The 23013-nt window shown below is 42.7% G+C and overlaps 1 protein-coding gene across 1 annotated transcript in view; it reads right to left on the reverse strand.

The window, feature by feature from the left end:
- The window catches only part of LOC124622777 (myrosinase 1-like), a 47325-nt gene that overhangs the window by 6565 nt on the left and 17747 nt on the right, over window positions 1-23013 (reverse strand). Inside the window, exons 3-8 of the mRNA XM_047148569.1 lie at window positions 21278-21412; window positions 19102-19224; window positions 18838-19021; window positions 15582-15676; window positions 14643-14790; window positions 5767-5882 (exon numbers count right to left, since the gene is read on the reverse strand). Of these exons, the coding sequence (XP_047004525.1) occupies window positions 5767-5882; window positions 14643-14790; window positions 15582-15676; window positions 18838-19021; window positions 19102-19224; window positions 21278-21412 (801 nt within the window). The remainder of the gene's footprint in view (window positions 1-5766; window positions 5883-14642; window positions 14791-15581; window positions 15677-18837; window positions 19022-19101; window positions 19225-21277; window positions 21413-23013) is intronic.

Raw genomic sequence — 23013 nt, forward strand, 5'->3', positions numbered from 1 at the left:
TCAGACCAGGCGACATGATTCCAGTAATTAACAATCCAATGTCTGTGTTGATGGGCCCAGACGAGGCGAAAAGCTTTGTGTCGTGCAGTCATCAAGGGAGCAAGAGGCTGCGAAAGCCAATATGAATGATGTTTCGTTGAATGGTTGATGGCTCAGCATTGAAATCTGCAGCAGTTTGAGGAAGGGTTGTACTCCTGTCACGTTGAACGATTCTCTTCAGTCGTCGTTGGTCCCATTCTTGCTGGATCTTTTTCCGGTCGCAGCGATGTCGGAGATTTGACGTTTTCCCGGATTCCTGATATTCACGGTACACTCGCGAAATGATCGTATGGGAAAATCCCCACTTCATCGCTACCTCGAGCGCCGTTTATAACACCACGCTCAAACTCACTTAAATGTTGATATTCTACCATTGCAGCAGCAGTAACCGATCTAACAATTGCGCCAGACACTTATCTTCTTATATAGGCGCTGCCGAACGCAGCGCCGTATTCTGCCTGTGTAGATATCTCTGTATTTGAATAAGCAAGCCTATACCAGTTTCTTTGGGACTTCAGTGTGGATACACCTACTTGATGATTTTGGTACGTGATTCTAATAAGAATGCTGGAATGTTCATCAGGGAACCATTCGGAATTTATATGAAGGAGTGTCTCGTTGCTTCTCCGTTATCCAATGAGGGTGATATCTGTCCCCCTCCAGATCTACAACTTTACACGGCCTTCACATTCTGCGTCTGGCTTTATCGGAAAGGCCACTGGATGCTTCAAATTTTTCCACAGGTGTGATATCAGACAGGTGCTTGTGTACGTAATGCTCATAGCCTCACTACAAGCACCCGCATCTTCATCACCATCCCCGGCCGCTTGACTCACACTCTAGACCTTTTCATATATTAATAACAGCCGCTCTATTTCACCACGTGCATCAGCCTCTACTAGTGAACTGCTCGGTGTGAAACTTGTTGGATTTATCAACACCGTACAATGGAGGCTTTCATGAGCGGTTGTCTTTGTTGTTGGTGCAGTCTTATGGGTTGTATGATCGTCGTCCATGAAACTTTTTCGCTCCACACTATTTGTACAGAGCTACGTTGAACATCATCAGAGGTACTCCTGGTTCTCCTGAGTCTTGGCGACTGGCCAGTCGGCCAATGGAGAGCTATATGAATATCACGCGAAGGAGCTGCGGTAAAGATTTACACATGATAGGCAAAGATAATCCTAGTCAAACATAAAACTTAATTATGGAACTTTGGACTGACAAAGATAAAACTTATCAATAGATACTGGAGATCCGCTGTCCATACATCACTAAGTTTCATGGCTTCTTCCTTTCTGTGAAATCTGAGTTGTCGCCGTGTTTGTATACAGGGTGTAATGGATGTAAGTGCAGACTTTTTATTGCTCACTGAGCACTCGGTATTGAAAAACATTACATCGGTATTTATTTTATTTGCAGACTAATAAGTATAGCTATGTTTTAGGCTGGTTAGTACCTCCAAGTATATGTGGCAAGAAGACCATTAACGCATATTTTCCCCTGGGCAGCAGAAGAGATGTTGGACGCGTGGATGCACAGTTGTTAGTCTTTAGTATGTACTGACGGCTGTAGTCCATTTAATGATGCGATTTCGACGGTGCAGAAAAGATCGGGTCGTAGAGTTTGTGACGTGTTTGTGGGAAGACTGTCCGGTGCAGAGAAAAAATAACCAGCAAAATAATGTGAGTACATATTAAAGCATATAAAAATATCTGCACTTATATCCGTTGCGCCCTGTTTTTAGAGGGCTTCTGTACACGTGGTGTGCGGAAATTCCCGTTACAGACTTCTAGGACTTTTGAAGGGAAGTGCGTACATAGTATTTCTCATATGAACCATTGACCGGAAACGTCATCCAGCGACGCTACAGAGCGTCAGGCGCGGCGCTTGAAATGTATGTATGTGTACAAGGGGTATTTCCGTGATGATGTTACAAGCTTTGCAGTATCAGGGAGAAGTATATATGTATCACTTTGAGTTATGAGTCCCTACAGCGAAAACGAATGAGTCGACAACTATAAGCGGAAACCGTACTGATACCTCTGACAGTGGAATGTATGTACCGGTGTTGTTGTTGCCAAGACTGTAGGATAGGCAACTTCCAGAGGGGTCAGTAGGGATCAAAACAAGAAAAAATGTGCAGTAAACATGGGCTCTGAAATGCATTCGTTGAGAGCTGTGAGCATTTGTTCTATAGAGGAGATGTGTTACGCTCTAGCGAAGATGAACAAGTGCTCATGGCTTCTCAGCTGTGCATCTTAGAGCCCTTGTTTAACGGACATTTTCTCTTGTTTTGGTCCATACTACCACCTCTGGAAGTTCCCTACCCTACAGTCTTAGTAACAAAAACACCGGTACATATATTCCACTGTCAGAGATATCAGTACGATTTTCGCTTGTAGTTGTCGACTCATTCGTTTTCGGTACAGGGACCCATAACTCAAATTGATACATTCATCCGTCTACATCATCCTTATAAGTCTTAACATCATCACGGAATCACCCTTTATATACATACGTTTACAGGCGCCGGTGCTTATAAATTTGACGCTCCGTAGCGTAGTTGGATAACGTGTCCGACATGGGTTCCTATTCTAAATACGAGGGTCACTCCAAAAGAAATGCACACTACTTTTGTAAAAATACTGTTGTCATTCCGCATGTGTGAAAGTTTTACAGTGTGTAGATACATCATTCCTGCTTGTGATGTTTTTCGATTCCGAAGGACTCTTGCTTGTGGACATCATGCCAAGTGGAACCACCATAAATTCTGATGCATATGTGATGACACTGTAGAAACTTCAAGCTCGACTGAGTCATTTTCGACCAAATCGGCAAAAGTAGGATGTTTTGCTGTTGCACAACAATGCACGGCCACATATCAGTCAAAAAACCATGGAAGCGATCACAAAACTGGGATGGACAACACTGAAACACCCGCCTTATAGTCCTGACCTGGCTCCATGTGACTATCATCTCTTTGGGAAACAGAAAGACTCTCTTCATGCAACAAGGTTTGAAGATGATGACTTCCTTGTGCACGCTGCCAAACAGTCGCTCCAACAAATTGGTCCAGAATTTTACCGTGTGGATATACAGGCGCTGGTTCCAAGATGGCGTAAGGCAGTTGAGAGGGATGGAAATTATGTGGAAAAATGAAAATATTGTTCCTAAAGGATGTATCTACACACTGTAAAACTTTCAAACATGTAGAATAATGGATTTAAAAAAAAGTAGTGTGCATTTCTTTTGGAGTGACCCTCTTATTACGTACTCAGTTTCTTCTACAAGTCCTAGAAGTTTGTAACGGGAGTTTATGAACACCTTGTATAACTGTCGATTATAGTTCGTCAATGTAGATAAAATTTTGTCTCGGAAAATTTACCATCATGGTTTCCAGCCTGAAGAGCGTGTTCTGCTACAGCTGATCTTTCTCCTTTCCCTAGTAGACAAAAACTTTTGTTTTACTTCAAAGGCATATTTACACTTCTCTTTTTAATTCCAATGCTGACTCATCACACTTACAAGTAATTTTGCATGCCCCACATACCGACAAGGAAGAACGTTTATCCTTTCCCAATCTGATGGCTTGACCTGACATCTGATGTTACATTTCTGTAAAATCTTACCGGTCTGATAGGTTATTTTCTTTCAATAAAATAGATAAAAACTGTGAGCTTCATGCACTGGTTTTCATCGTTTTCCTCTGGCGTAATGTTATTTGGTTGGAGCGCTTTAATTACTTCTTTTTGAACAGCCATTTTTCTGAAATTTTGTTCACCGTATCGTCGGGAGTGAAGCGTGGATCGATGGAAATGATGACTCATAGGCTACAGATTGACGCTCGTATTTGGATTCACTGTCATGCAGGAGAACGGCTATTCTAAAGACACAGCGCCCTACTAACGTAGGCCGATTTCGGTAGTACACACATCAAAAAAAAGTTTTGCATCACCTCGGTTCCGAGAGTTCCGAAACCTGTACAGAAAATTGGAATAGAGATCAACATAACCATCATTTCCGCCATATTTTTTGCTCATGAAAACCACACATTGCATATTGTACCACCATACAGCGAGATCTTCAGAGGTGGTGGTCCAGATTGCTGTACACACCGGCACCTCTAATACCCAGTAGCACGTCCTCTTGCATTGATGCATGTCTGTATTCGTCGTGGCATACTATCCACAAGTTCATCAAGGCACTGTTGGTCCAGATTGACCCACTCCTCAACGTCGATCCGACGTAGATCCCTCAGAGTGGTTGGTGGGTCAAGTCGTCCATAAACAGGCCTTTTCAATGCATCCCAGGCATTTTTGATAGGGTTCATGTCTGGAGAACGTGCTGGCCACTCTAGTCGAGCGATGTTGTTATCCTGAAGGAAGTCATTCACAAGATGTGCACGATGGGGGCGCGAATTGTCGTCCATGAACACGAATGCCTCGCTAATATGCTGCTGATATGGTTGCACTATCGGTCGGAGGATGGCATTCACGTATCGTACAGCCGTTACGGTGCCTTCCACGAGGCATGTCAACAACAGTTCCTGTCTCTCTGTATCTCCTCCATGTATTGACCGTCTAGGCATGGTTGAACTACAGACAACACGAGCCGCGTACCATCTTCCTGGTGGAATGACTAGAACCGACCGACTATCGGACCCCCTCCGTCTAATAGGCGCTGCTCATTCAAGGATGTTTACATCTTTGGGCGGGTTTAGTGACAATTCTGAACAGTCAAAGGGACTGTGTCTGTGATACAACATCCACAGTCAACTTCTATCTCCAGGAGTTCTGGGAACCAGGGTGATGTATAACTTTTCTTGATGTGTGTATTATGATATGGAGAGCACCAGCCAGGGCTTCAAATCGATATGTCGTAGTAAGCGAAAGCATTGTCACTGACCGAGCGAGGCGGTGCAGTGGTTAGCACACTGGACTCGCATTCGGGAGGACGACGGTTCAATCCCGTCTCCGGCCAACCTGATTTAGGTTTTCCGTGTTTTCCCTAAATCGCTTCAGGCAAATGCCGGGATGGTTCCTTTGAAAGGGCACGGCCGATTTCATTCCCCATCCTTCCCTCACCCGAGCTTGCGCTCCGTCTCTAATGACCTCGTTGTCGACGGGACGTTAAACACTAGTCTCCTCCTCCTCCTCCTCCATTGTCACTGCTGCAAACTACCTGAACATTACTGCGGACAATCTGCATCCCTTCACGTTTGATGTCTTCCCCCAACGGCGACGGCATCTTCCAGTAAGATAACTGTCCATATCATGAGGCCAGAACAGTGTTTCAGTGCTTCGAGGAGCAAGACAGTCAACACACGTCGATAACTTGGCCGTCTAATTCGTCTGATCGAAATGGAGGACGCCTGCGACGTTTTCTGACGCCAGCTTTGCGCCCACAAACCGTAGTTCACGATATTTCCGTGATTTGTACGTAGACGTCCAAGGACCAGTCGAAAGCAGGCGACCCAGAACCACTGTTGTTTTGTGTTCCGAAGGTGGTCCCACGCACTATTGAGAACGTGGTCATAATGTGTTGTCTGTTCAGCGTCTGTACTGTTCCGTAGATGTGACGTCGTAACATATCGACGACAGGTGTTAAGACGAAATTTCAGTACGTAACATATTTCAACTGAGCCAACACCGAACACCACTTAAAATTACAAATCGCCCAAACCACGGCTGGAAACGCTGTGCCGGACTTCTACAGCTTACTTACCCCAATATTGACACTGACGACACCAGCGTCGTGCCATTTGGATGGAGAACTCCAAAAGTCGCTTGGTTTCACATAGCTCGTTAAATAATGATTCACTCCAAAAAAGTCAGATGCACCTGCAACAGAGTTTCATTTCTGATAGATGAACACATTTTCCGGACTTTTAAACATATCTACAAATAATAAAATCACTAACTGTGGTCTGCGTACTGTAAGACCTTCGGTACACAGACCATCAGATTATTTGACTTGTCGCTCTAACGAAGTAGGTGAGTGTCAGCAATATGTCTCGTGGTCTTATCGTGGCGTGTTTATCTTCTGCCGTTAGGTCAGACGATAGAAATGCCACTTGCACGCTTAGAGTAGCAGACTGATGGTGACCAACTTTAAACAGAACTTGATTAATTTTCCCACACATTTATTAAAATAATAACAACCATAAAAATTACTTAACTTGGTTCTGGACCCTATTTACAATTGACAATCTGAAGTTCCTTTGGTATTGGTACGTTAATCTTATTCTCACATATATCTCTGATACTTGACAAAAGTGTCTATACATTTATCTTCATGGCTATGTACAGGAATTTGGTAATCTTATTAGGCGCAGACTGAAACTTGACTACAGACTGGTACAGACTAATGCAGACTGGTACAGACTAATGCCGACTGACTAATCGGAGGTCTGTACACCCGTTATAATACCTCGCACATTCATGTATCACTGCGCGAGTGTGATCCATGAGGAGAAAAGGTTCTACGTTAGCAGCAATCTCATTGGCTGCGTTACACATTAATACGCGGATCGGCGGAAGCAGAATTTGGTCCGTCTCTACGGCAGCGCCATCTCGTAGTGCAGAGACGGATGAGCACTGCGCCTGCGCTGTTGTGCTTAGCGGGGCGCGCTCTAGTGGGAAAATTGTGTACGTGCTGACTATGCGGAAGTATGTACACAACACTAACTTAATTCTGTAAATCATGCAAGCACTTTTGAAATGGCACTTTCAGCCCTCTTAAAACGAGGTAAGATAATAGTTTTAAGATATCCTGAAACTATGCTGAAAGTTTACCAAATCTACGAGGAACGCAGCTGTTACCTCATAAAATTACCGCAAAACTTTTCACCTCGTTTCGCGGTTGTTTTTGTGGCTGAGCTCTCACGTCATTCAATTGGTAGGCGAAATAAATTGTTAACAGTCTTAAATTATAAGTAAAACTGTGGATGGCAGTCACATTTTGGACTTGATTCTGTGTAAAACAACATGAGACAAATCACTTCTCAAAGTCTTAAAATGAATTTCAAGTGCTGCTTACAGAGACCCTACACTAAATCCTCTAACGTAATCCACCATTTTGAAAAGTAATTCCGTTCGACGCTTGCTAGAAGTATCCTCTAAATACCTTGAATCCTGAGAACCAGCAACCATTCAGCTGCTGCGAAGGTGCACAACTCTACCCTCTTCCGAATTATCGTTTGGAAATACCTCTCACGCCAAAATTCCGCCAGGTAATAAGCTGAAACATCACTTTGACCGCGCGCTCCGGGCTACACGCTAGCAGCTCCATGCGGTCAGAGTCCGCGTTAGGAGGCCGGTGTTATGCTATGAAGGTGTGCCGCCGTCATGGACCCACGCCAGTTTGGACCTACACGTCGCGCTGAACGTATTCATATGTATGAAAGTGTCTCGTGAATAGTTACTGGGCAGTTTGAATATGGGTAGAATTTAACAACAGAATCTTCTACACCCAACGTTTAACTTCCCTAATGACAGTAAAGATAAAATGATATTAACAACAGCTCGTACAGAGCCATGTATATATTTTCCTCCTATGCTCCATTGATGAACGCAGTGGAATTAAAACTCAATACAGCTACACACAGCACTCTGTGAAATGGACCTGAGTAATTCGAGAGCCTTGTCGAACTTAATGCGCAGGAGGTTGACTTGTGGGACAGGGGTATTCCACGCGCTTGATGAAAGGCTGTTGCTCCAGTACACCCAAAAACCTAACGGTCGATTTCAGGCGGCTTTCCACACTTTTCTGAAGATTAACTGCACCTCCAAAACACGACACCGGAAGAGCTGTAATATGAAAGCACACTTCACAATATCAGTACATTTTCCAAAGTAGCGGTACACACATCGTCCCTATCTTAGGGTGACTGACGTTTGTGGCGCCACGAAGGGCGTCTGGCGAAAGATGTAATCCGAAAACAGTTTCCAGTTGCAGGAAATTCCAAACATCCGTCATTAGTGCATCTTCCCATAGGCTGAGTAAACGCTGAAGAAAACGAACGAGGGGCATGCCATAATTTAATAACACTTGCAGTGATTTGGACATCCTGATTTTGAACTGTTCCACATATAAAAATATGAAATGGTTCACACTGTCATGAAGCCTGCAGTTTTATTGTCAGTTATTAATGTTGTAAAATACAATAATTACGTTAACATCGCATTGCAAAGATAGGCAGCACTGAAAATGAAGTTGGGGGAAACAGTTGTACGTGGAGGATAGTGTACCAGGCAACTCGTGATGTTTTCTCGTCCATGTTTCAATCCACTGATTGATTTTAAACCAGTTAAAGAAATGCGCATTTGAAACAGCCAGAAGAAGCTTCCGACACTCTCTACTGTTTCTGCTGTTGTGAGACATGAGGTTGTGTTTCGTGCAACCTTTGCATAGGTAGTTTAAGTGTTGTATGATGTATTAGTGCTGTTCGGAAGATACTGTTAATTCTTTGTTTACAGAGTTTCATGGCGATTAAAATTCTGTACATTTCTGAAAGTAGTTGAATAACGCGTCGGCTGTTACACTGCATGTCGTCGACCGTGCACCATCTTGTACCTCGAAACAGAAGGTGCACTATCATGGAACATTTCTGCAAATGAAATGAGTCTTTCTAATGTCTTAACAATTTTTCCTGCCTTGAAAGTGGAAGTCTGTGCTGGCTGCCAATAGCTTCCGTTTCAAAATGTTGATAATAATTTTCCTCAATTTGATTTCTCCAAGTGATTATTGGTGCGTAACAGATTAATAATGCAAGACAGTACTGGGAAGATTTTCTCGGTTGCAACGCTTTTAAATTTAAATAGAATGTTTGTACTTAGGCATACGATCAAGTTGTACATTGAATCCGTTATTCACATTTAGACGAAACTTTACTCCAGGAGGTAAGTTTTGCAATTTCAGAAAAAAGCTATAGCTTACATAAATTGTATGCTATTATTTCAAAATGGAGTGGGAAAGGATATTTGGCTTCTACTACAAGATTAGCTAGAGACGAAGTGTGGAAGGTGTTCCAAGACACAACACTCTCAGTTACACAATTCGTGGCGACAAATGCAGTTTCATGTTTCTGGAAGTAACAGTTCCATTCCTAGAGTTTGTTGTATTTATTTTCTATATTTATATTTCTCTCTTTACTACTAGTTTCCAGGTCTTAGACCCATTCTCAAACCATTCTTCTACATCAGACAAGCAGTCAAGGTGGAACCTGTCATGGTCACTGGGCACCAGTGGCATATAAAGGAGCTTGAATAAACAAGCTTTCTGCCCGTGGCTTCGCAGCATACAGACATACATATTTCACATATATATTTATGCTCATATATCATCTTCATCTTTATTGGTTTTCCCCTGAAAGTTCATTCGAATGCAGTGGAAAACTGCAGTGTAGGCTGAATATTGTTTAATCAAAAATCGTGGGCAATAGTTCAACTTTTTGGATGTGAAAATAGAATAAACACCACTTTTTAAACTCGAAATAGGATGCTGTAAGTATTTCATTTCTTTTCTTGACGTTCACTGACATTACTTCTATTTTTAAATTTTGATTATCTCAAGAGTGTGGATTTAAATGAAAAGTCGAGGAGTTTTGAAAGCAACCTTCATTTCAATTCACGAAGAATGTACCAAAACGGATGAGCTCATTGTGTTCTTGAATCATTCTTTGAAGGTTCAGTACTACACCTTACTTTACTCACGCTTCAGAATCATACCTTCGATCTGCCTCCAGTTTTTCCTCTCCCATGATGTATATTTTAACAGTTTCATTTTTCCATTTCTTAGGGGGAGAGGAGATTCAGCCCTGTGGCAAATCTGACGCGGTACTTTGAATGTCGTTGTGAATCCATTTTCTTCTACTACAAATAACGTTCCTAATGAAGGCATGTCAAAGGACGAAGTACGTGGCCTCATATTGTTCGATAGTAACGAAACACATATACAAAAAGTTTTCCGACTAATTTCAGGGTCGGAAGCGCATTCTCAAGTCCTGAATCTCTACTTGCATTTACAAAGGAATGATTGAGAATAGCATCGAAACTAGCACTGAAAGTGTTAAATACCACGGACACTGGCCGCTGTGGGCACAATAGGGTGTTTGACTGTTTCCCGGAAATCGTCTTAACTGGTTAGTTATTTATGTCATCGTACGTTCAGAACACGCTTATGCGATGCCTGTGACGTCACTCTCTAGTATTTCCGCTGCTTATTCGCAGTGATGCCTTGTTTTGGAATTTTGAGTTGGTAGTACCCCATTGAACAAATACATCTACAGTATAAAGCTCCTGAAAAAAACTACTTTTGAGCGTTCCAAAGAACGAGAAGATAAGTAAAATTTGGTAGCAACTCGCTCATAAAGATCAAATGCTCAGTACGTGAGTTTATTTCTGTAAGCATCATTTTGATGTAAGTAGACACTCTGTATGAACACGGGCGCTGATGACCGCGCAGTTGGGCGCCCCACAAAGCAAAAATCATCAACATCATCATCATCTGTATGAACACATTATAGCCTGTAGCTTAATAAATAGCATGCTGAAAGTCTAATGCAATATTTTCAAGACCGATTCTCCTTCGGAGAAAGTTTGTTTTTCTTTTCCCCTCCTCTTCTCTTCACTGACGTCTTTTTAAGTTTACTTTATTCGTAATACAGTTATGTAGGAACTTTAAATTCTATATGACATTTCAGTAAAATTGTCATTTACTACATTTTACACCTGGTCAGTTTGAGATACATCACAAAGTTGGAGTTAAGAAACCGTATTTCGTGCGTGAGGTATCTCTCGTTCAGATGACTCTGGAACACCATTTAACATCTTCCGACCGCGTTATACTTCCCAAACAAGTCGTTGAAGACAGTAATTTGTCACTTACAACAGGTTTCATTTAACCTGTTGTAAAGTTGTGTGATTCTGTCAAAGAGAAAAATTGAACACTGCTTGGAACCGACGAGGAAATGTAATAAAAAAGTGAAAGTCGGTCCTGCTTAAGCAGCTTTAGATCGCAGTGTTTCAGCATCAATTACATATGCAGTAAAATAATGGATACTTCAAGGTTCTACTGCGTAAACTGCATATTTCGTAGAGCTAATTTTCCGGTGATTTAAATTAATGACACGGAGGAACAGAACATGGCAGTATGTAAGCCGACGGTGCTCTGCGGATCCCCACGAGTGTTAGGACGCTGTCAGAAAATTTGAAAACTGAGAAAAGAGGTACCTGGAAAACAGTAGTCGTTCTGGCAACAACTACAAATTTTAACTGCCAGAACTAGCCTCTGAATGAAAATGTTTCCAACGTGTCTTATTGAGCAGGCTTTCACAAGCAGCCTTGGAAAACCTTTAGCGTGGTCGGAACAAATAACACAGTTCCAGATTCCCGCACTTTTAACATAATTCTGCAACTTATTGCTGTGTCACAGTACTTCCTTACCAGTCACCATGCAATGCAGTTTTCATGTTTCTTATTTCCGGAACTTGATTATCTGGGTTGTTTAGAAGAACGAAGAGGGCATAAACGCATCAACTTTCCGAAGGATTCCGCAGTCAGTCTTCACAAAATTCCTTTCCACTTTTACTTAGAAGTTGGAAACGCATTTTCCATCACTAAATAACTACACCGTTTGCAAAAACGTACGAAAAAAAAAAAACACTAGAAACTTCCATACGATGCATGTTCCAAGGGACATTGCATCATAATTCGGAGTAACACAGGTGAATAAGCAGCGGAAGTACTAGACAGTGACGTCAGCGGCATCACATAAACGTGTTCCGAACATACGATGACATAATTAACCAGTTAAGACGATTTCCGGGAAACAGTCAAGTATCGTAATTACCTGCCGACACTGAGCAAGTGACTTTCCAGTAAAATGTCGCCCCTGTACAGGAGTACACATAATGGACGTACGAGTACAGGTTGTAGATGTGTGGTTGACGACATACCGAAGTTTGGGTCTCACCGTGAGTCGTGCTCAGGTAGCCCGAGGGTTGGTCGACCGCTTGGCGATAAGTGGGAAATATCGGCTCAAATTTTCATTGAAGTCATCCCATTATGCAGCTGACGGTTGTTCATATTCGCAGCTGCGAAGACATTTCATGTACATGTGTACCAGTAACTACGGCTAACACTCTCGTAACACAAATAGAGTTTCATGTTACTCCTGGCGTGTGACGTCACCAGAGCTTCAGCAATAACAGTGCGTTTTCGATCATGTGACCAAGTCTTGGAATTTAATGACTTTTGGCCTTTAATTACAAAATAACAACAATCCGAACCATATTTTTAATATAGGGAAATAGCCTTTAGTGCTACAGGGGATATTCACCTGATCTTCCGTGGTACTCGTAGCAGTAATCGAAGGGGCCATGACAGGTGTGAACTACATGATCATTATTGTGGATCACCTTCATCGCTTCGTGCCTGATGTCTCCACAGGGGGCGCCAGCCTCTTGCAGCAGGATAAATGTTACAGACAAGCAGCCAGAATCATGCTCATCTGGTTTTGAGGAGCATGATAGTGAACTGGTAGATGTCTTGACCAACAAATTCACCTAGTCTGAACCTCGTGGAACACTTCTGGGGCGCTATTGGGCGCCAGCTCTGTACCTACGAGCAAGCAGGTATCATGCCACCTCTGCTTCCACATACCTCCAGAAAACTTTGGAGGACTTTTACAATCCATGCCGCACAGGACGCCGGCCGCGGTGGCCTTGCGGTTCTAGGCGCTGCAGTCCGCAACCGCGAGACTGCTACGGTCGCAGGTTCGAATCCTGCCTCGGGCATGGATGTGTGTGATGTCCTTAGGTTAGTTAGGTTTAAGTAGTTCTAAGTCTAGGGGACTGACTACCTAAGAAGTTAAGTCCCATAGTGCTCAGAGCCATTTGAACCGCACAGGACTGCTGCTGTGAGGTACGTTGCAAAGGCGGTCCAAACGCTGTTAGACGAGTTCATCAGTGTATGTTTTACATTCAGTCCAGTGACGTGCTTTTATTTTTTGATACTTTAGGTCATACTACAGTCAATTAATGTGGAACACTGTCGTTGAGAACAACTCATACTGAGAAAGCATAGCTATTGATTCCAAAGAGACGGATGGAGAAGAAGAAGAAGAAGAAGAAGAAGAAGAAAAAGAAGAAGAGGTTGAAGAAGAAGAATAAACAAATCAATGAGGATCTGCAGAAAATAAATGCGTAGTGTAATGACTAGCAGTTATCTCTCAATATTATTAAGTGTAACCTAATGCGTATAACAAAGCGAAAATCCCCATTAATGTACGAGTACAAAATAAATGCCCAGTCTTTGGAAGCGGTAACGTCCGTCAAGAATCTGGGTGTGACTATTCGAAATGATCTCAAATGGAACGATCAGATTACACAAGTAACGGGTAAGGCAAACTCTAGATTGCGGTTTATTGGTAGAATCCTGAAGCGATGCAGTCCTTCAACAAAGGAAATTGCATACAATACGTTGGTTCGTCCAGTCTTATTGTTCGCCTGTATGGGAACCTTACCAGTTGGGTCTGATTTAAGAGATTGAGAAGGTCCAAAGAAGAGTGGCAAGATTCGTGACTGGTACATTTAGACATCGCGAGAGCGCTGCAAATCTCACAGAAAGTGTGGTGTCACCGCCAGACACCACACTTCCATGGTGGTAGCCTTTAAATCGGCCGCGGTCCGTTAGTATACGTCGGACCTGAGTGTCGTCACTATCAGTGATTGCAGACCGAGCGCCGCCACACGGCAGGTCTAGTCTAGAGACTCCCTAGCACTCGCCCCAGTTGTACAGCCGACTTTGCTAGCGATGGTTCACTGTCTACATATGCTCTCATTTGCCGAGACGACAGTTTAGCATAGCCATCAGCTACGTCATTTGCTACGACCCAGCAAGGCGCCATATTCAGTTACTATTCTTAACAGATAATATTGTGAATCATGTGCCGTCAAGCGCGACGTTCATCATTAATGGATTAAAGTTAAGTATCAAAGTAATTACGTCCGCTTTCTGAATTCTAATTCCTTGTCTTGTTCCAGACCTCACGTCAGTATAGTCCTTCCCTCCTCACGCCAGCTGGCGTGAGCTAAAACGCGTGCATTTCGGCCTCCTCTAACAACACGGTGTTGGCTCTTCTGCCAACACAACAGGAAGTTTGAAGTGGGACACACTTGCAGATAGACGACGCGTTAAACGGAAGAGGCTGCTCACTAAATTCCAAAACCCCGATCTTCGCCAAGGATGTAGAGCATATATTATTACCTCTAACTTTCAAACCGCGCAATGATCACCATTCAAAGATAAGGGAAAATAGCGCTCGTACTCAGGAGTTCGGACAGTTGTTTTTCCCTCGAGCGATCCGTGAGTGGAACAGAGGGGAGGAAATATGACTTTGGCGTGAATAGTACCCTCCACCACACACCGCTTGGTGGCTAGCGGAGTATATATGTAGATATAGAAGAAGGTGCAAACTTAGAGCAACTACACGCAAAAAGTAATCTCATTAAATTTTATGTTCTGTGGAAGAAATCACAGCATGAGTTGTTCTACATTCCGCTTTAAAGGAAATGACGCTGCTAATGGGTGCATATTTACCTCTGAGGTACTCAATCTCTTCCTGAGTGAAAGTTGGCAACCGTGAGCGGGGACGCCCCTCTGCTGCGCTGTTAGCGTCTACCCTCTGACGCACCACCGCCGGGTAATCCCCCTCCTGGCTGAAGATAGGGTGTGCGTAGTGACCAACCTGGTCAATATCAAGACAAACGGTTGTCACTACCAGCGCACTTTCCTCAAACGTATCATTGATGCACATAATAAAACGTAGATAGACTACATGACTGATGAACTTATAATCTCGCAGTAGCTATACAGTTTTTAAATGTATATAGAAGTTTTATAAACTTATTACACGTCATAGATACTATTTCAGTCATAGCAAAAAGTTCTATATGAAAAATGAAAAGATATACTAATGCTAGGAGCTGTATACGTGTTACTCCTCTCCTTGGCTGACATCTTCAATGTTCTCAAGAGTCCAGTACAGACTTTATTCTGAGTTTGTGTGTTTTTGTCACGTTGGGTTGGATCCTACCACTGTCGACTGGAGTTTTTTTTTTAAAAAGAATCATAAATTAACTTAAAATTTAATATTAAGAAATATGATGACTAGCCTGTTCAAAATCCTTCTACAAAATTACTCCATTACTGCGCAAAAGGATACCGGCACCTCTCGGAATTGTACTATTTTTGATATATTTGTAAGCTATTGAAGTAGGCCAGTACCCGACATTTGTAAAGGTTCACTTATTGTTGCTGAACAATAGCTTGTAGTCGCTATAAATTTTCTTTAAAGTATTATTCATCTGGGATTACTCTGCTCCGTTTCCACTCTTCTTGGTTCGGATTGGAAAAGATGTTATTCACGAGAAATGCAGCCCTCACAAAAAGTTTCAGTTTTTCAGAAATCATGCATTTATATTTAGATATGAGGGTTCAAGTTTTTTTTCCCAGGAGCGATCACACTACCATACTTACATCAAACTGATACTTCCTCTCAGCTGCTTCCAAGTCTTCACTGGAGTTTGAGACTGGTTTTCTTCCCGTTATACTTAACGTAATTCCTACGGTGCCTGAAACAGATTTCCACTTAGTAAAATAATGAAATACAGTACTTGTACTTAGCATGAAGGAAGTTATACATTATTTAGAAGTGCACGAATGTAAAGTGCATTATTCCATTATCATATTGATGAAGCTCATCGTAGTGTAGTGAAGAAAGTTTGCAAGTATCGTACCATTAATTACAAAAAATGTGGATTAAGTTGCCAAAATAAACTAGTGGCAGTTGTAGGTTTACTAAATAGCAGCTACTACAAGCTATCAATAACCTGTCAAACGCATGCACTGTAAGACAGCAACACAAATTACTTCTAAGTGGAACAACTGTTCAACGTGGAACTCTATGGAGATGATACAAGAGAGGTTTGCAGCCGCAGCAACCAGCTTTCGTCAAACAAGAAAGTGATAATGACAAATGAAAGTAATAAGTTTGATATTCTGAGTATTTTAGAAGGTCAAGTTAATATAGCAATACTATGACTGCAATGTGAAGGGATTTTCTTCATTGTTTTCATTAGTCCAAAATTCACTATACATTGAATTTGAGCGTACTTACAGTAAAATGGTTTCGTATATGGTTCTCCAAAAAAACGGTTAAAGTATCAAAATATTACATTCTCTAGTTATTTGATGGTTGCTGAATGAAAAAAATTAATATTGCAAAATTTGCAGCCTTTCGTAGTTTATATACAAATACAGTTAAACGTAAGGAGTAAGCTTATTGCGGAGTGCTAATTTTTCTTAAGTATGACACTGATATTTTCCTCTTTGGCCAAACTGAAGGAACGGCATTTGACAGACATGTCTCCAACTGGCTGTTGTAGCCAGTTCTCCATCAGCGACAGCACAACCCTGGCACCCGCTTACAGCCACCGCCAACCACGTAGCTCTACTGAGTCGCTCCTGGATTGCTGTTTTCAGTTAGAGTTTTACTGGCCTTCTTAATACATGTCGATAAAACGAGTATCCGACTAGACTAATTTGGGAGCGCCCGATCTAGCGGGCACGTAAAATTGCGGTTTAAAAATAATTTTTTTTGTAATGGGAAACAAACTGACGCTTTCCGTCGACAAAGGGCATCGTATTAAAGACGAGACGAGCAGCAATTGTTTGGACTGACTCCAACTACACAATGCAAAAACGAAATTGAGAAAATTTGCAAGACGACCCTTGGTAGAGACATCCTGTATACCTTCTGCCCTCGCCACATACACATCTGATACATAATTTCACATGTCTCCTCCTCCCCTCTTACTGTGTCCACCTCTTTCTCCCCATCTCTGTCCACCTCATTTCCCCAGCTCTATCTGTCCATATCCTCCTCTTCATTTTCTCTATCTTTCCATGTCCTCCCCCTCCATCTCCTCAGCTCCTCACTCCAAGCCTATCTTCCTCCTTCCTCATTGTGTCCAACTCCCCCTCTCCCCTCACTCTATTACATCCTTCTCTCTGTCTTTCTTATCCCCTGTTCACTACCCCACTACACCTTCCACCTGCCTCCTGCATCTCCCTCTCCTCCCCTTCTCCCTGTCTGTTTGTCCTCTCTTTACAGTCTCCTCACACACATCTCCTCTTGCCTTCTCTGTTCATCTTATCCTCTCATTCACTGCCTGTCCATCTTCTCATCCACTCTCTCTCTGTTCATCTTCTCCCCCTCCCTGTTTTTCTATTCATCTCCTCTATCCACCTCCTCTGTCCTACTCATTCTCCCCCTCTCTCACTTTCTAGCTCCTCCTTCTCCTCCTCCTTCTCTTCTCCTCCACCCCCCCTCCCCCAATCCCGCTGTCTCTGCTCTGCCTTGCTCATCTGCATGTGTAGCCCGTGCAAAGCATACCGATAACCGATACTATCCATACAACACATTTCCTCCCCTGTCTCTCTTTCCATCTCCTACTCCCCCTCCCCGCCCTCTGTCCATCTAATGCACCCCCTCTGCTGGACATACATCCACACATAAATCGCACCTGTGGTTTCTGATGGCTTGTTCAGAATATTATAATTATGATTTATTCAGCTTTCTGAGCAGTATTATGTTTGTTTCCGTGAAAATACTTTCACAACACTGAAAAATCCTACAATATACAATCAGCAAAACATAGTAGCATGAAAGGATGCGAAAATTTACGCAAAACTACTCTGATATGCTTGCTGTCACTGTGGGGACAGCTGGACATAGCTGCTTTTCCACTGCATTCAGTGAACCCATAGAAGATAAGCACATTGGCCTATTCTTCCTCAGTAAACCCGCCCAGGCCGCTATGTACCGCTGTTAATGTACAACTACCACTACCAGAGAAACAAATCCCAGATTGGACAGAGGAGTACTGAATGCAAGCCTGAGGACCAGGATTAAAGTAGACCTTACTGTTGTGAACAGCAAGTACCGTGAGTGAAATACCGTCGACATTTGCATTGCCTTGCAAATTTTCACCATAATACCGATACAACGGTTAAGATAGCAAATGAAATGTTGTTAGCCTGTAAGGAGAACACAGATAACTTGTACCAAAATATTTGGAAAATATTTCCTAACAACTTCCAAAATTTTTTGGTGGAGTTCTTGTTCACCCAGTACGGTATATATTTTCAAATGGAACTTGCTCATCGACATTAACAGAATGTCAGTGCTCGTGTTATGGATTCCTCTGGTAGCAGTCCACGAGCAACTGTAGTTTGAAAATTGTAAATACTGTTCCATGTGTCAGCACTAACTTACGAAAAAAACTGAATAAACAAATACTTTGGATTCTGAAGAAGAAAGAAGTTTGCCCTTCGAGTGTGGTGTTCAGTACGCCACCACCAGCCTCATTACAAGGCTCCAGTCTGTCATTGGAAGCCTGAAGTAAGCACGGTAGCACTTCAGCGGAAGTTCCTGCGCAGTCAGTAGGAATACGGCCCTTTACATCATCTACTATAGTAGATTTGTCCTGATAAACAGTTTTATAATTTTCCAGAGAGAAACTACGGGAGTCAAATCTATTGAACCATTCGGTGATGGTGTAGGCCGCCTTCCTCGAATCCAGCGATATGAAAACAGTCACTGAAGATGAGCTATTGGTAGGATGCGGAAACAGTCGTGAATGATCCACGAAAAGTAATCATCAGGTTGACGGACTGAATTAATTCGAGAAAGCGTGATACGTGCAGGATCTAACAACAGTGAGAAACATACCATTCTGCTTGGCCCTGAACTGTTCCTGATAGAGGCGGTAGACGAGTCCATGTGCTCTGATGACGGTGTGTGCAGCCAGGTAGTCGCCGATGCCCGGAGCGTTCTGTGACGGAGCCTGAAATTCCGCGGAAGCGTAGCCGATGGTGAACACTTCCGGCTCGTTGAACGTGGTCCACATCTTCACCTGCGAGACGACAGCCGTCAGAGGCGTAATCACAGTGAGCAGGAACCGATATGAGAAACACTGGAGCCATCGATACTCACTCTGTCTCCAAAGTTTTCAAACAGCACTCTGGCATACTCCACGAAGTAGTCAGCGAGAATTGGGTTTGGCCATCCACCGATGTACTGCAGCGCTTGCGGCAGGTCCCAGTGGTACATTGTCACCTGCACAACGAGTTTGCTTCGTGAACTTAAATTCCAGATCCCATAACTTGCTGTCCATCGATTACATTTTTCAGTCTTAAATCTAGTGGTTTCCTGTCCATTCCAAAATCAGGTTTACCTCAGTGTTCAGGGTGGCTTTGCTAATTGGAGACAAACTGCAGGAAACTATGGCTGAGAGGACAAGAAGTCATATGGACACATGGCCAAAAGTGCGTTTCAAGGGAGAGACACTCTCATGAAGTTGGAAATAATGCGTATTTGAGAGTGGATCCAAAACACTAGTACAAACAGAACATTTCCACTTCCGTGATGTATTGTCGTGTACGTTTTCAGTCTTTGTAACCTACACAGTCAAATATATTTATCTCTAGCTTCAATTGGGTGTACTTCTCTTCGTGCGAATTTCCCGTCAGAAGTGTTCATATTCTATTTTGCTCTATATCGTATCAAGGATCATTTCTTCCAATTTATCTTTTTTTGTCAAAATCACCTTGTATATGTCTATTATAGGAGGACAAAATGCATTCCATGGAACTCAACGAAATTGCGATGTTTCGAGACAAAAAAAATGGTTTAATTGGCTCTGAGCACTATGGGACTTAACATCTGTGGTCATCAGTCCCCTAGAACTTCGAACTACTTGAACCTAACTTCCATGCCCGAGGCAGGATTGGAACCTGCGACCGTAGCGGTCTCGCGGTTCCAGACTGAAGCGCGGCCACACCGGCCGGTCGTTTCGAGACAGGTTGTTGTTCACGTTATAGCTATTTTTCTCTCTTTGTGTACTAGCAATTACGATTTCGCAGCAAAGGTGGTATGGCCTACCAGTGTGTAGATTGCAGCTTGAGTCAGGACGCTCACAGAGAAAATAGTCATCTGGACTAGACCAGACAATCAGAAATGGGTCTAAATGCTGGCTCACCTCATTATCTTAACCTTACTTGTTGACTTGAGCATATTTCTGCAGAATATGATATGATTTTATAGACTTCTCTTGATTATAGTCTCTGCACGTGGTAATCCTGCTACGATCGATACTTACAACGACTGCAACTTGATGCTGAACCTGATTTCTTCAAAACCTACAGCCGTCTTTATGACGTCATTTATTGTTGGCTAGCAGTTTCGGCGGTACAATGCACTATCTTCATTCCTTAGTGATGCTGAAGGGCTTAACACCATCCGTAGACACAACGCATCACTGGCCAACGTAACTGGTTTACGCAGACTACTTGTAATCGTGAAGCTGTCACTCCTGCCTTCAAATCATGGCACTGACAACTCGTCCTCAATTCACTCTTCGAAAGGTGATTTGAAGTGACGAAACCAAAGTCTTACATTACTTGTGGATCAGTTCTTATACCAGCAATTCCCGCATGTAACGTACACTTGGAACGTTACACTGTTTTAGAGTAACCCCAAGCATGGTCGTGGTCTAAACAACACTGAGTACCTAATTTCATGTTGCCTAGCGGTCATCTTCTACTGGCGTCTAATAAAATCTGGGCACGTGATTCACACTACTCGAACCATGAATGGGGCATAGCACGTAACCGAGATTGCGAAAGAACACGTTGTGTCCTATATAGACAAGTTTTGAGCTTATGACTTAACAAACCGGCCGCGGTGGCCGAACGGTTCTAGGCGCTTCAGTCCGGAACCACACGGCTGCTACGGTCGCAGGTTCGAATCCTGCCTCGGACATGGATGTGTGTGATGTCTTAGGTTAGTTAGGTTTACTTGGTTCTAAGTCTAGGGGACTGATGACCTCAGATGTTAAGTCCCGTAGTTATTAGAGCCATTTGAACCACTTGAATCTAAGACAACAATGTGCCCGAAAGTTCCACCTCTCCCCTAATTTTTACATACTTATGGCCAGTAAACTAGATCCAGTATTATTTGCGCTAATGTACCATTGCATTACTAGCACAAGACAAATGAACCAGTGTAGACAGACAAAGAAACCACTTTATAACAACGTTCGACTACATATGGAAACCTATAATTGCATAACGACTCTTTGGTCACACCTGCATGTATGCTTCTCTCTTACCAGAGGCTGGATTCCGTTCGCGAGCAGCTCGTTGATGAGATTGTTGTAGTAGTCGATGCCCGGTTGGTTGATGACGTCGAGGTCTCCAGTGGGCAGGATGCGTGTCCAGGCAATGGAGAAACGGTACACGTCCGCCTGTCCGTAAACAAAACAGAATAAAATACGTAAGTAAGTTTATGAAAACAGCTCCGCTGTCCTTGTTGACCAATTCATTCTAAGAGTACGGGAAGAATGTACGAATATATTAATCATACTCTAGGTCTCTTTCAAAAGTTATGCTATAAATTTCAAATGACATAGATAAATAAACAAGAGCGTGTAGTACACTACGTGTGAGAGTCGAGTACAGTTGAGAATACATTTTGATCTTTGAGCAAAGGGACGAAACACTTCACGAGAATGGAGAATGGAGCAGGCATGTGACAATGATAACAAAAATCACGGTTAGGTATGTTATAACGAAACAGGAACAGTGTCCCGAAAGAAATAGCATTTTTACATTTTTTTTTTATTCGGACATTCTGTCAGAGAAAATTATTACATCAACAAACCGAAAACGTTCGACGACCCTATTTCCAGCAAACGTCTTGCTGTAAAGGGTGCTATAAACCCTCTGTCAGAGAACTGCTAGCACGTCTACCTGAGAGTACGCGAATTTAAACGGCTTACCGTGGATTACGTTATGCATACATTCAATGTTGTTGTTGTTGTCTTCAGTCCTGAGACTGGTTTGATGCAGCTCTCCATGCTACTCTATCCTGTGCAAGCTTCTTCATCTCCCAGTACTTACTGCAACCTACACCCTTCTGAATCTGCTTAGTGTATTCATCTCTTGGTCTCCCTCTACGATTTTTACCCTCCACGCTGCCCTCCAATGCTAAATTTGTGATCCCTTGATGCCTCAGAACATGTCCTACCAACCGGTCCTTTCTTCTTCTCAAGTCGTACCACAAACTCCTCTTCTCCCCAATTCTGTTCAATACCTCCTCATTAGTTATGTGATCTACCCGTCTAATCTTCAGCATTCTTCTGTAGCACCACATTTCACAAGCTTCTATTCTCTTCTTGTCCAAACTATTTATCATCCATGTTTCACTTCCATACATGGCTACACTCCATACAAATACTTTCAGAAACGACTTCCTGACACTTAAATCTATCTCGATGTTAACAAATTTCTCTTCTTCAGAAACGCTTTCCTTGCCATTGTCGGTCTACATTTTATACCCTCTCTACTTCGACCATCATCAGTTATTTTGCTCCCCAAATAGCAAAACTCCTTTACCACTTTAAGTGTCTCATTTCCTAATCTAATTCCCTCAGCATCACCCAACTTAATTCGACTACATTCCATTATCCTTGTTTTGCTTTTGTTGATGTTCATCTTATACCCTCCTTTCAAGACACTGTCCATTCCGTTCAACTGCTCTTCCAAGTCCTTTGCTGTCTCTGACAGAATTACAATGTCATCGGCGAACCTCAAAGTTTTTATTTCTTCTCCATGAATTTTAATACCTACTCCGAATATTTCTTTTGTTTCCTTTACTGCTTGCTCAATATACAGATTGAATAACATCGGGGACAGGCTATAACCCTGTCTCACGCCCTTCCCAACCGCTGCTTCCCTATCATGCCCCTCGACTCTTATAACTGCCATCTGGTTTCTGTACAAATTGTAAATAGCCTTTCGCTCCCTGTATTTTACCCCTGCCATCTTTAGAATATGAAAGAGAGTA

Source organism: Schistocerca americana, chromosome 7 (assembly GCF_021461395.2).
Source record: "Schistocerca americana isolate TAMUIC-IGC-003095 chromosome 7, iqSchAmer2.1, whole genome shotgun sequence".
NCBI classification, from domain to species: Eukaryota; Metazoa; Arthropoda; class Insecta; order Orthoptera; family Acrididae; genus Schistocerca; species Schistocerca americana.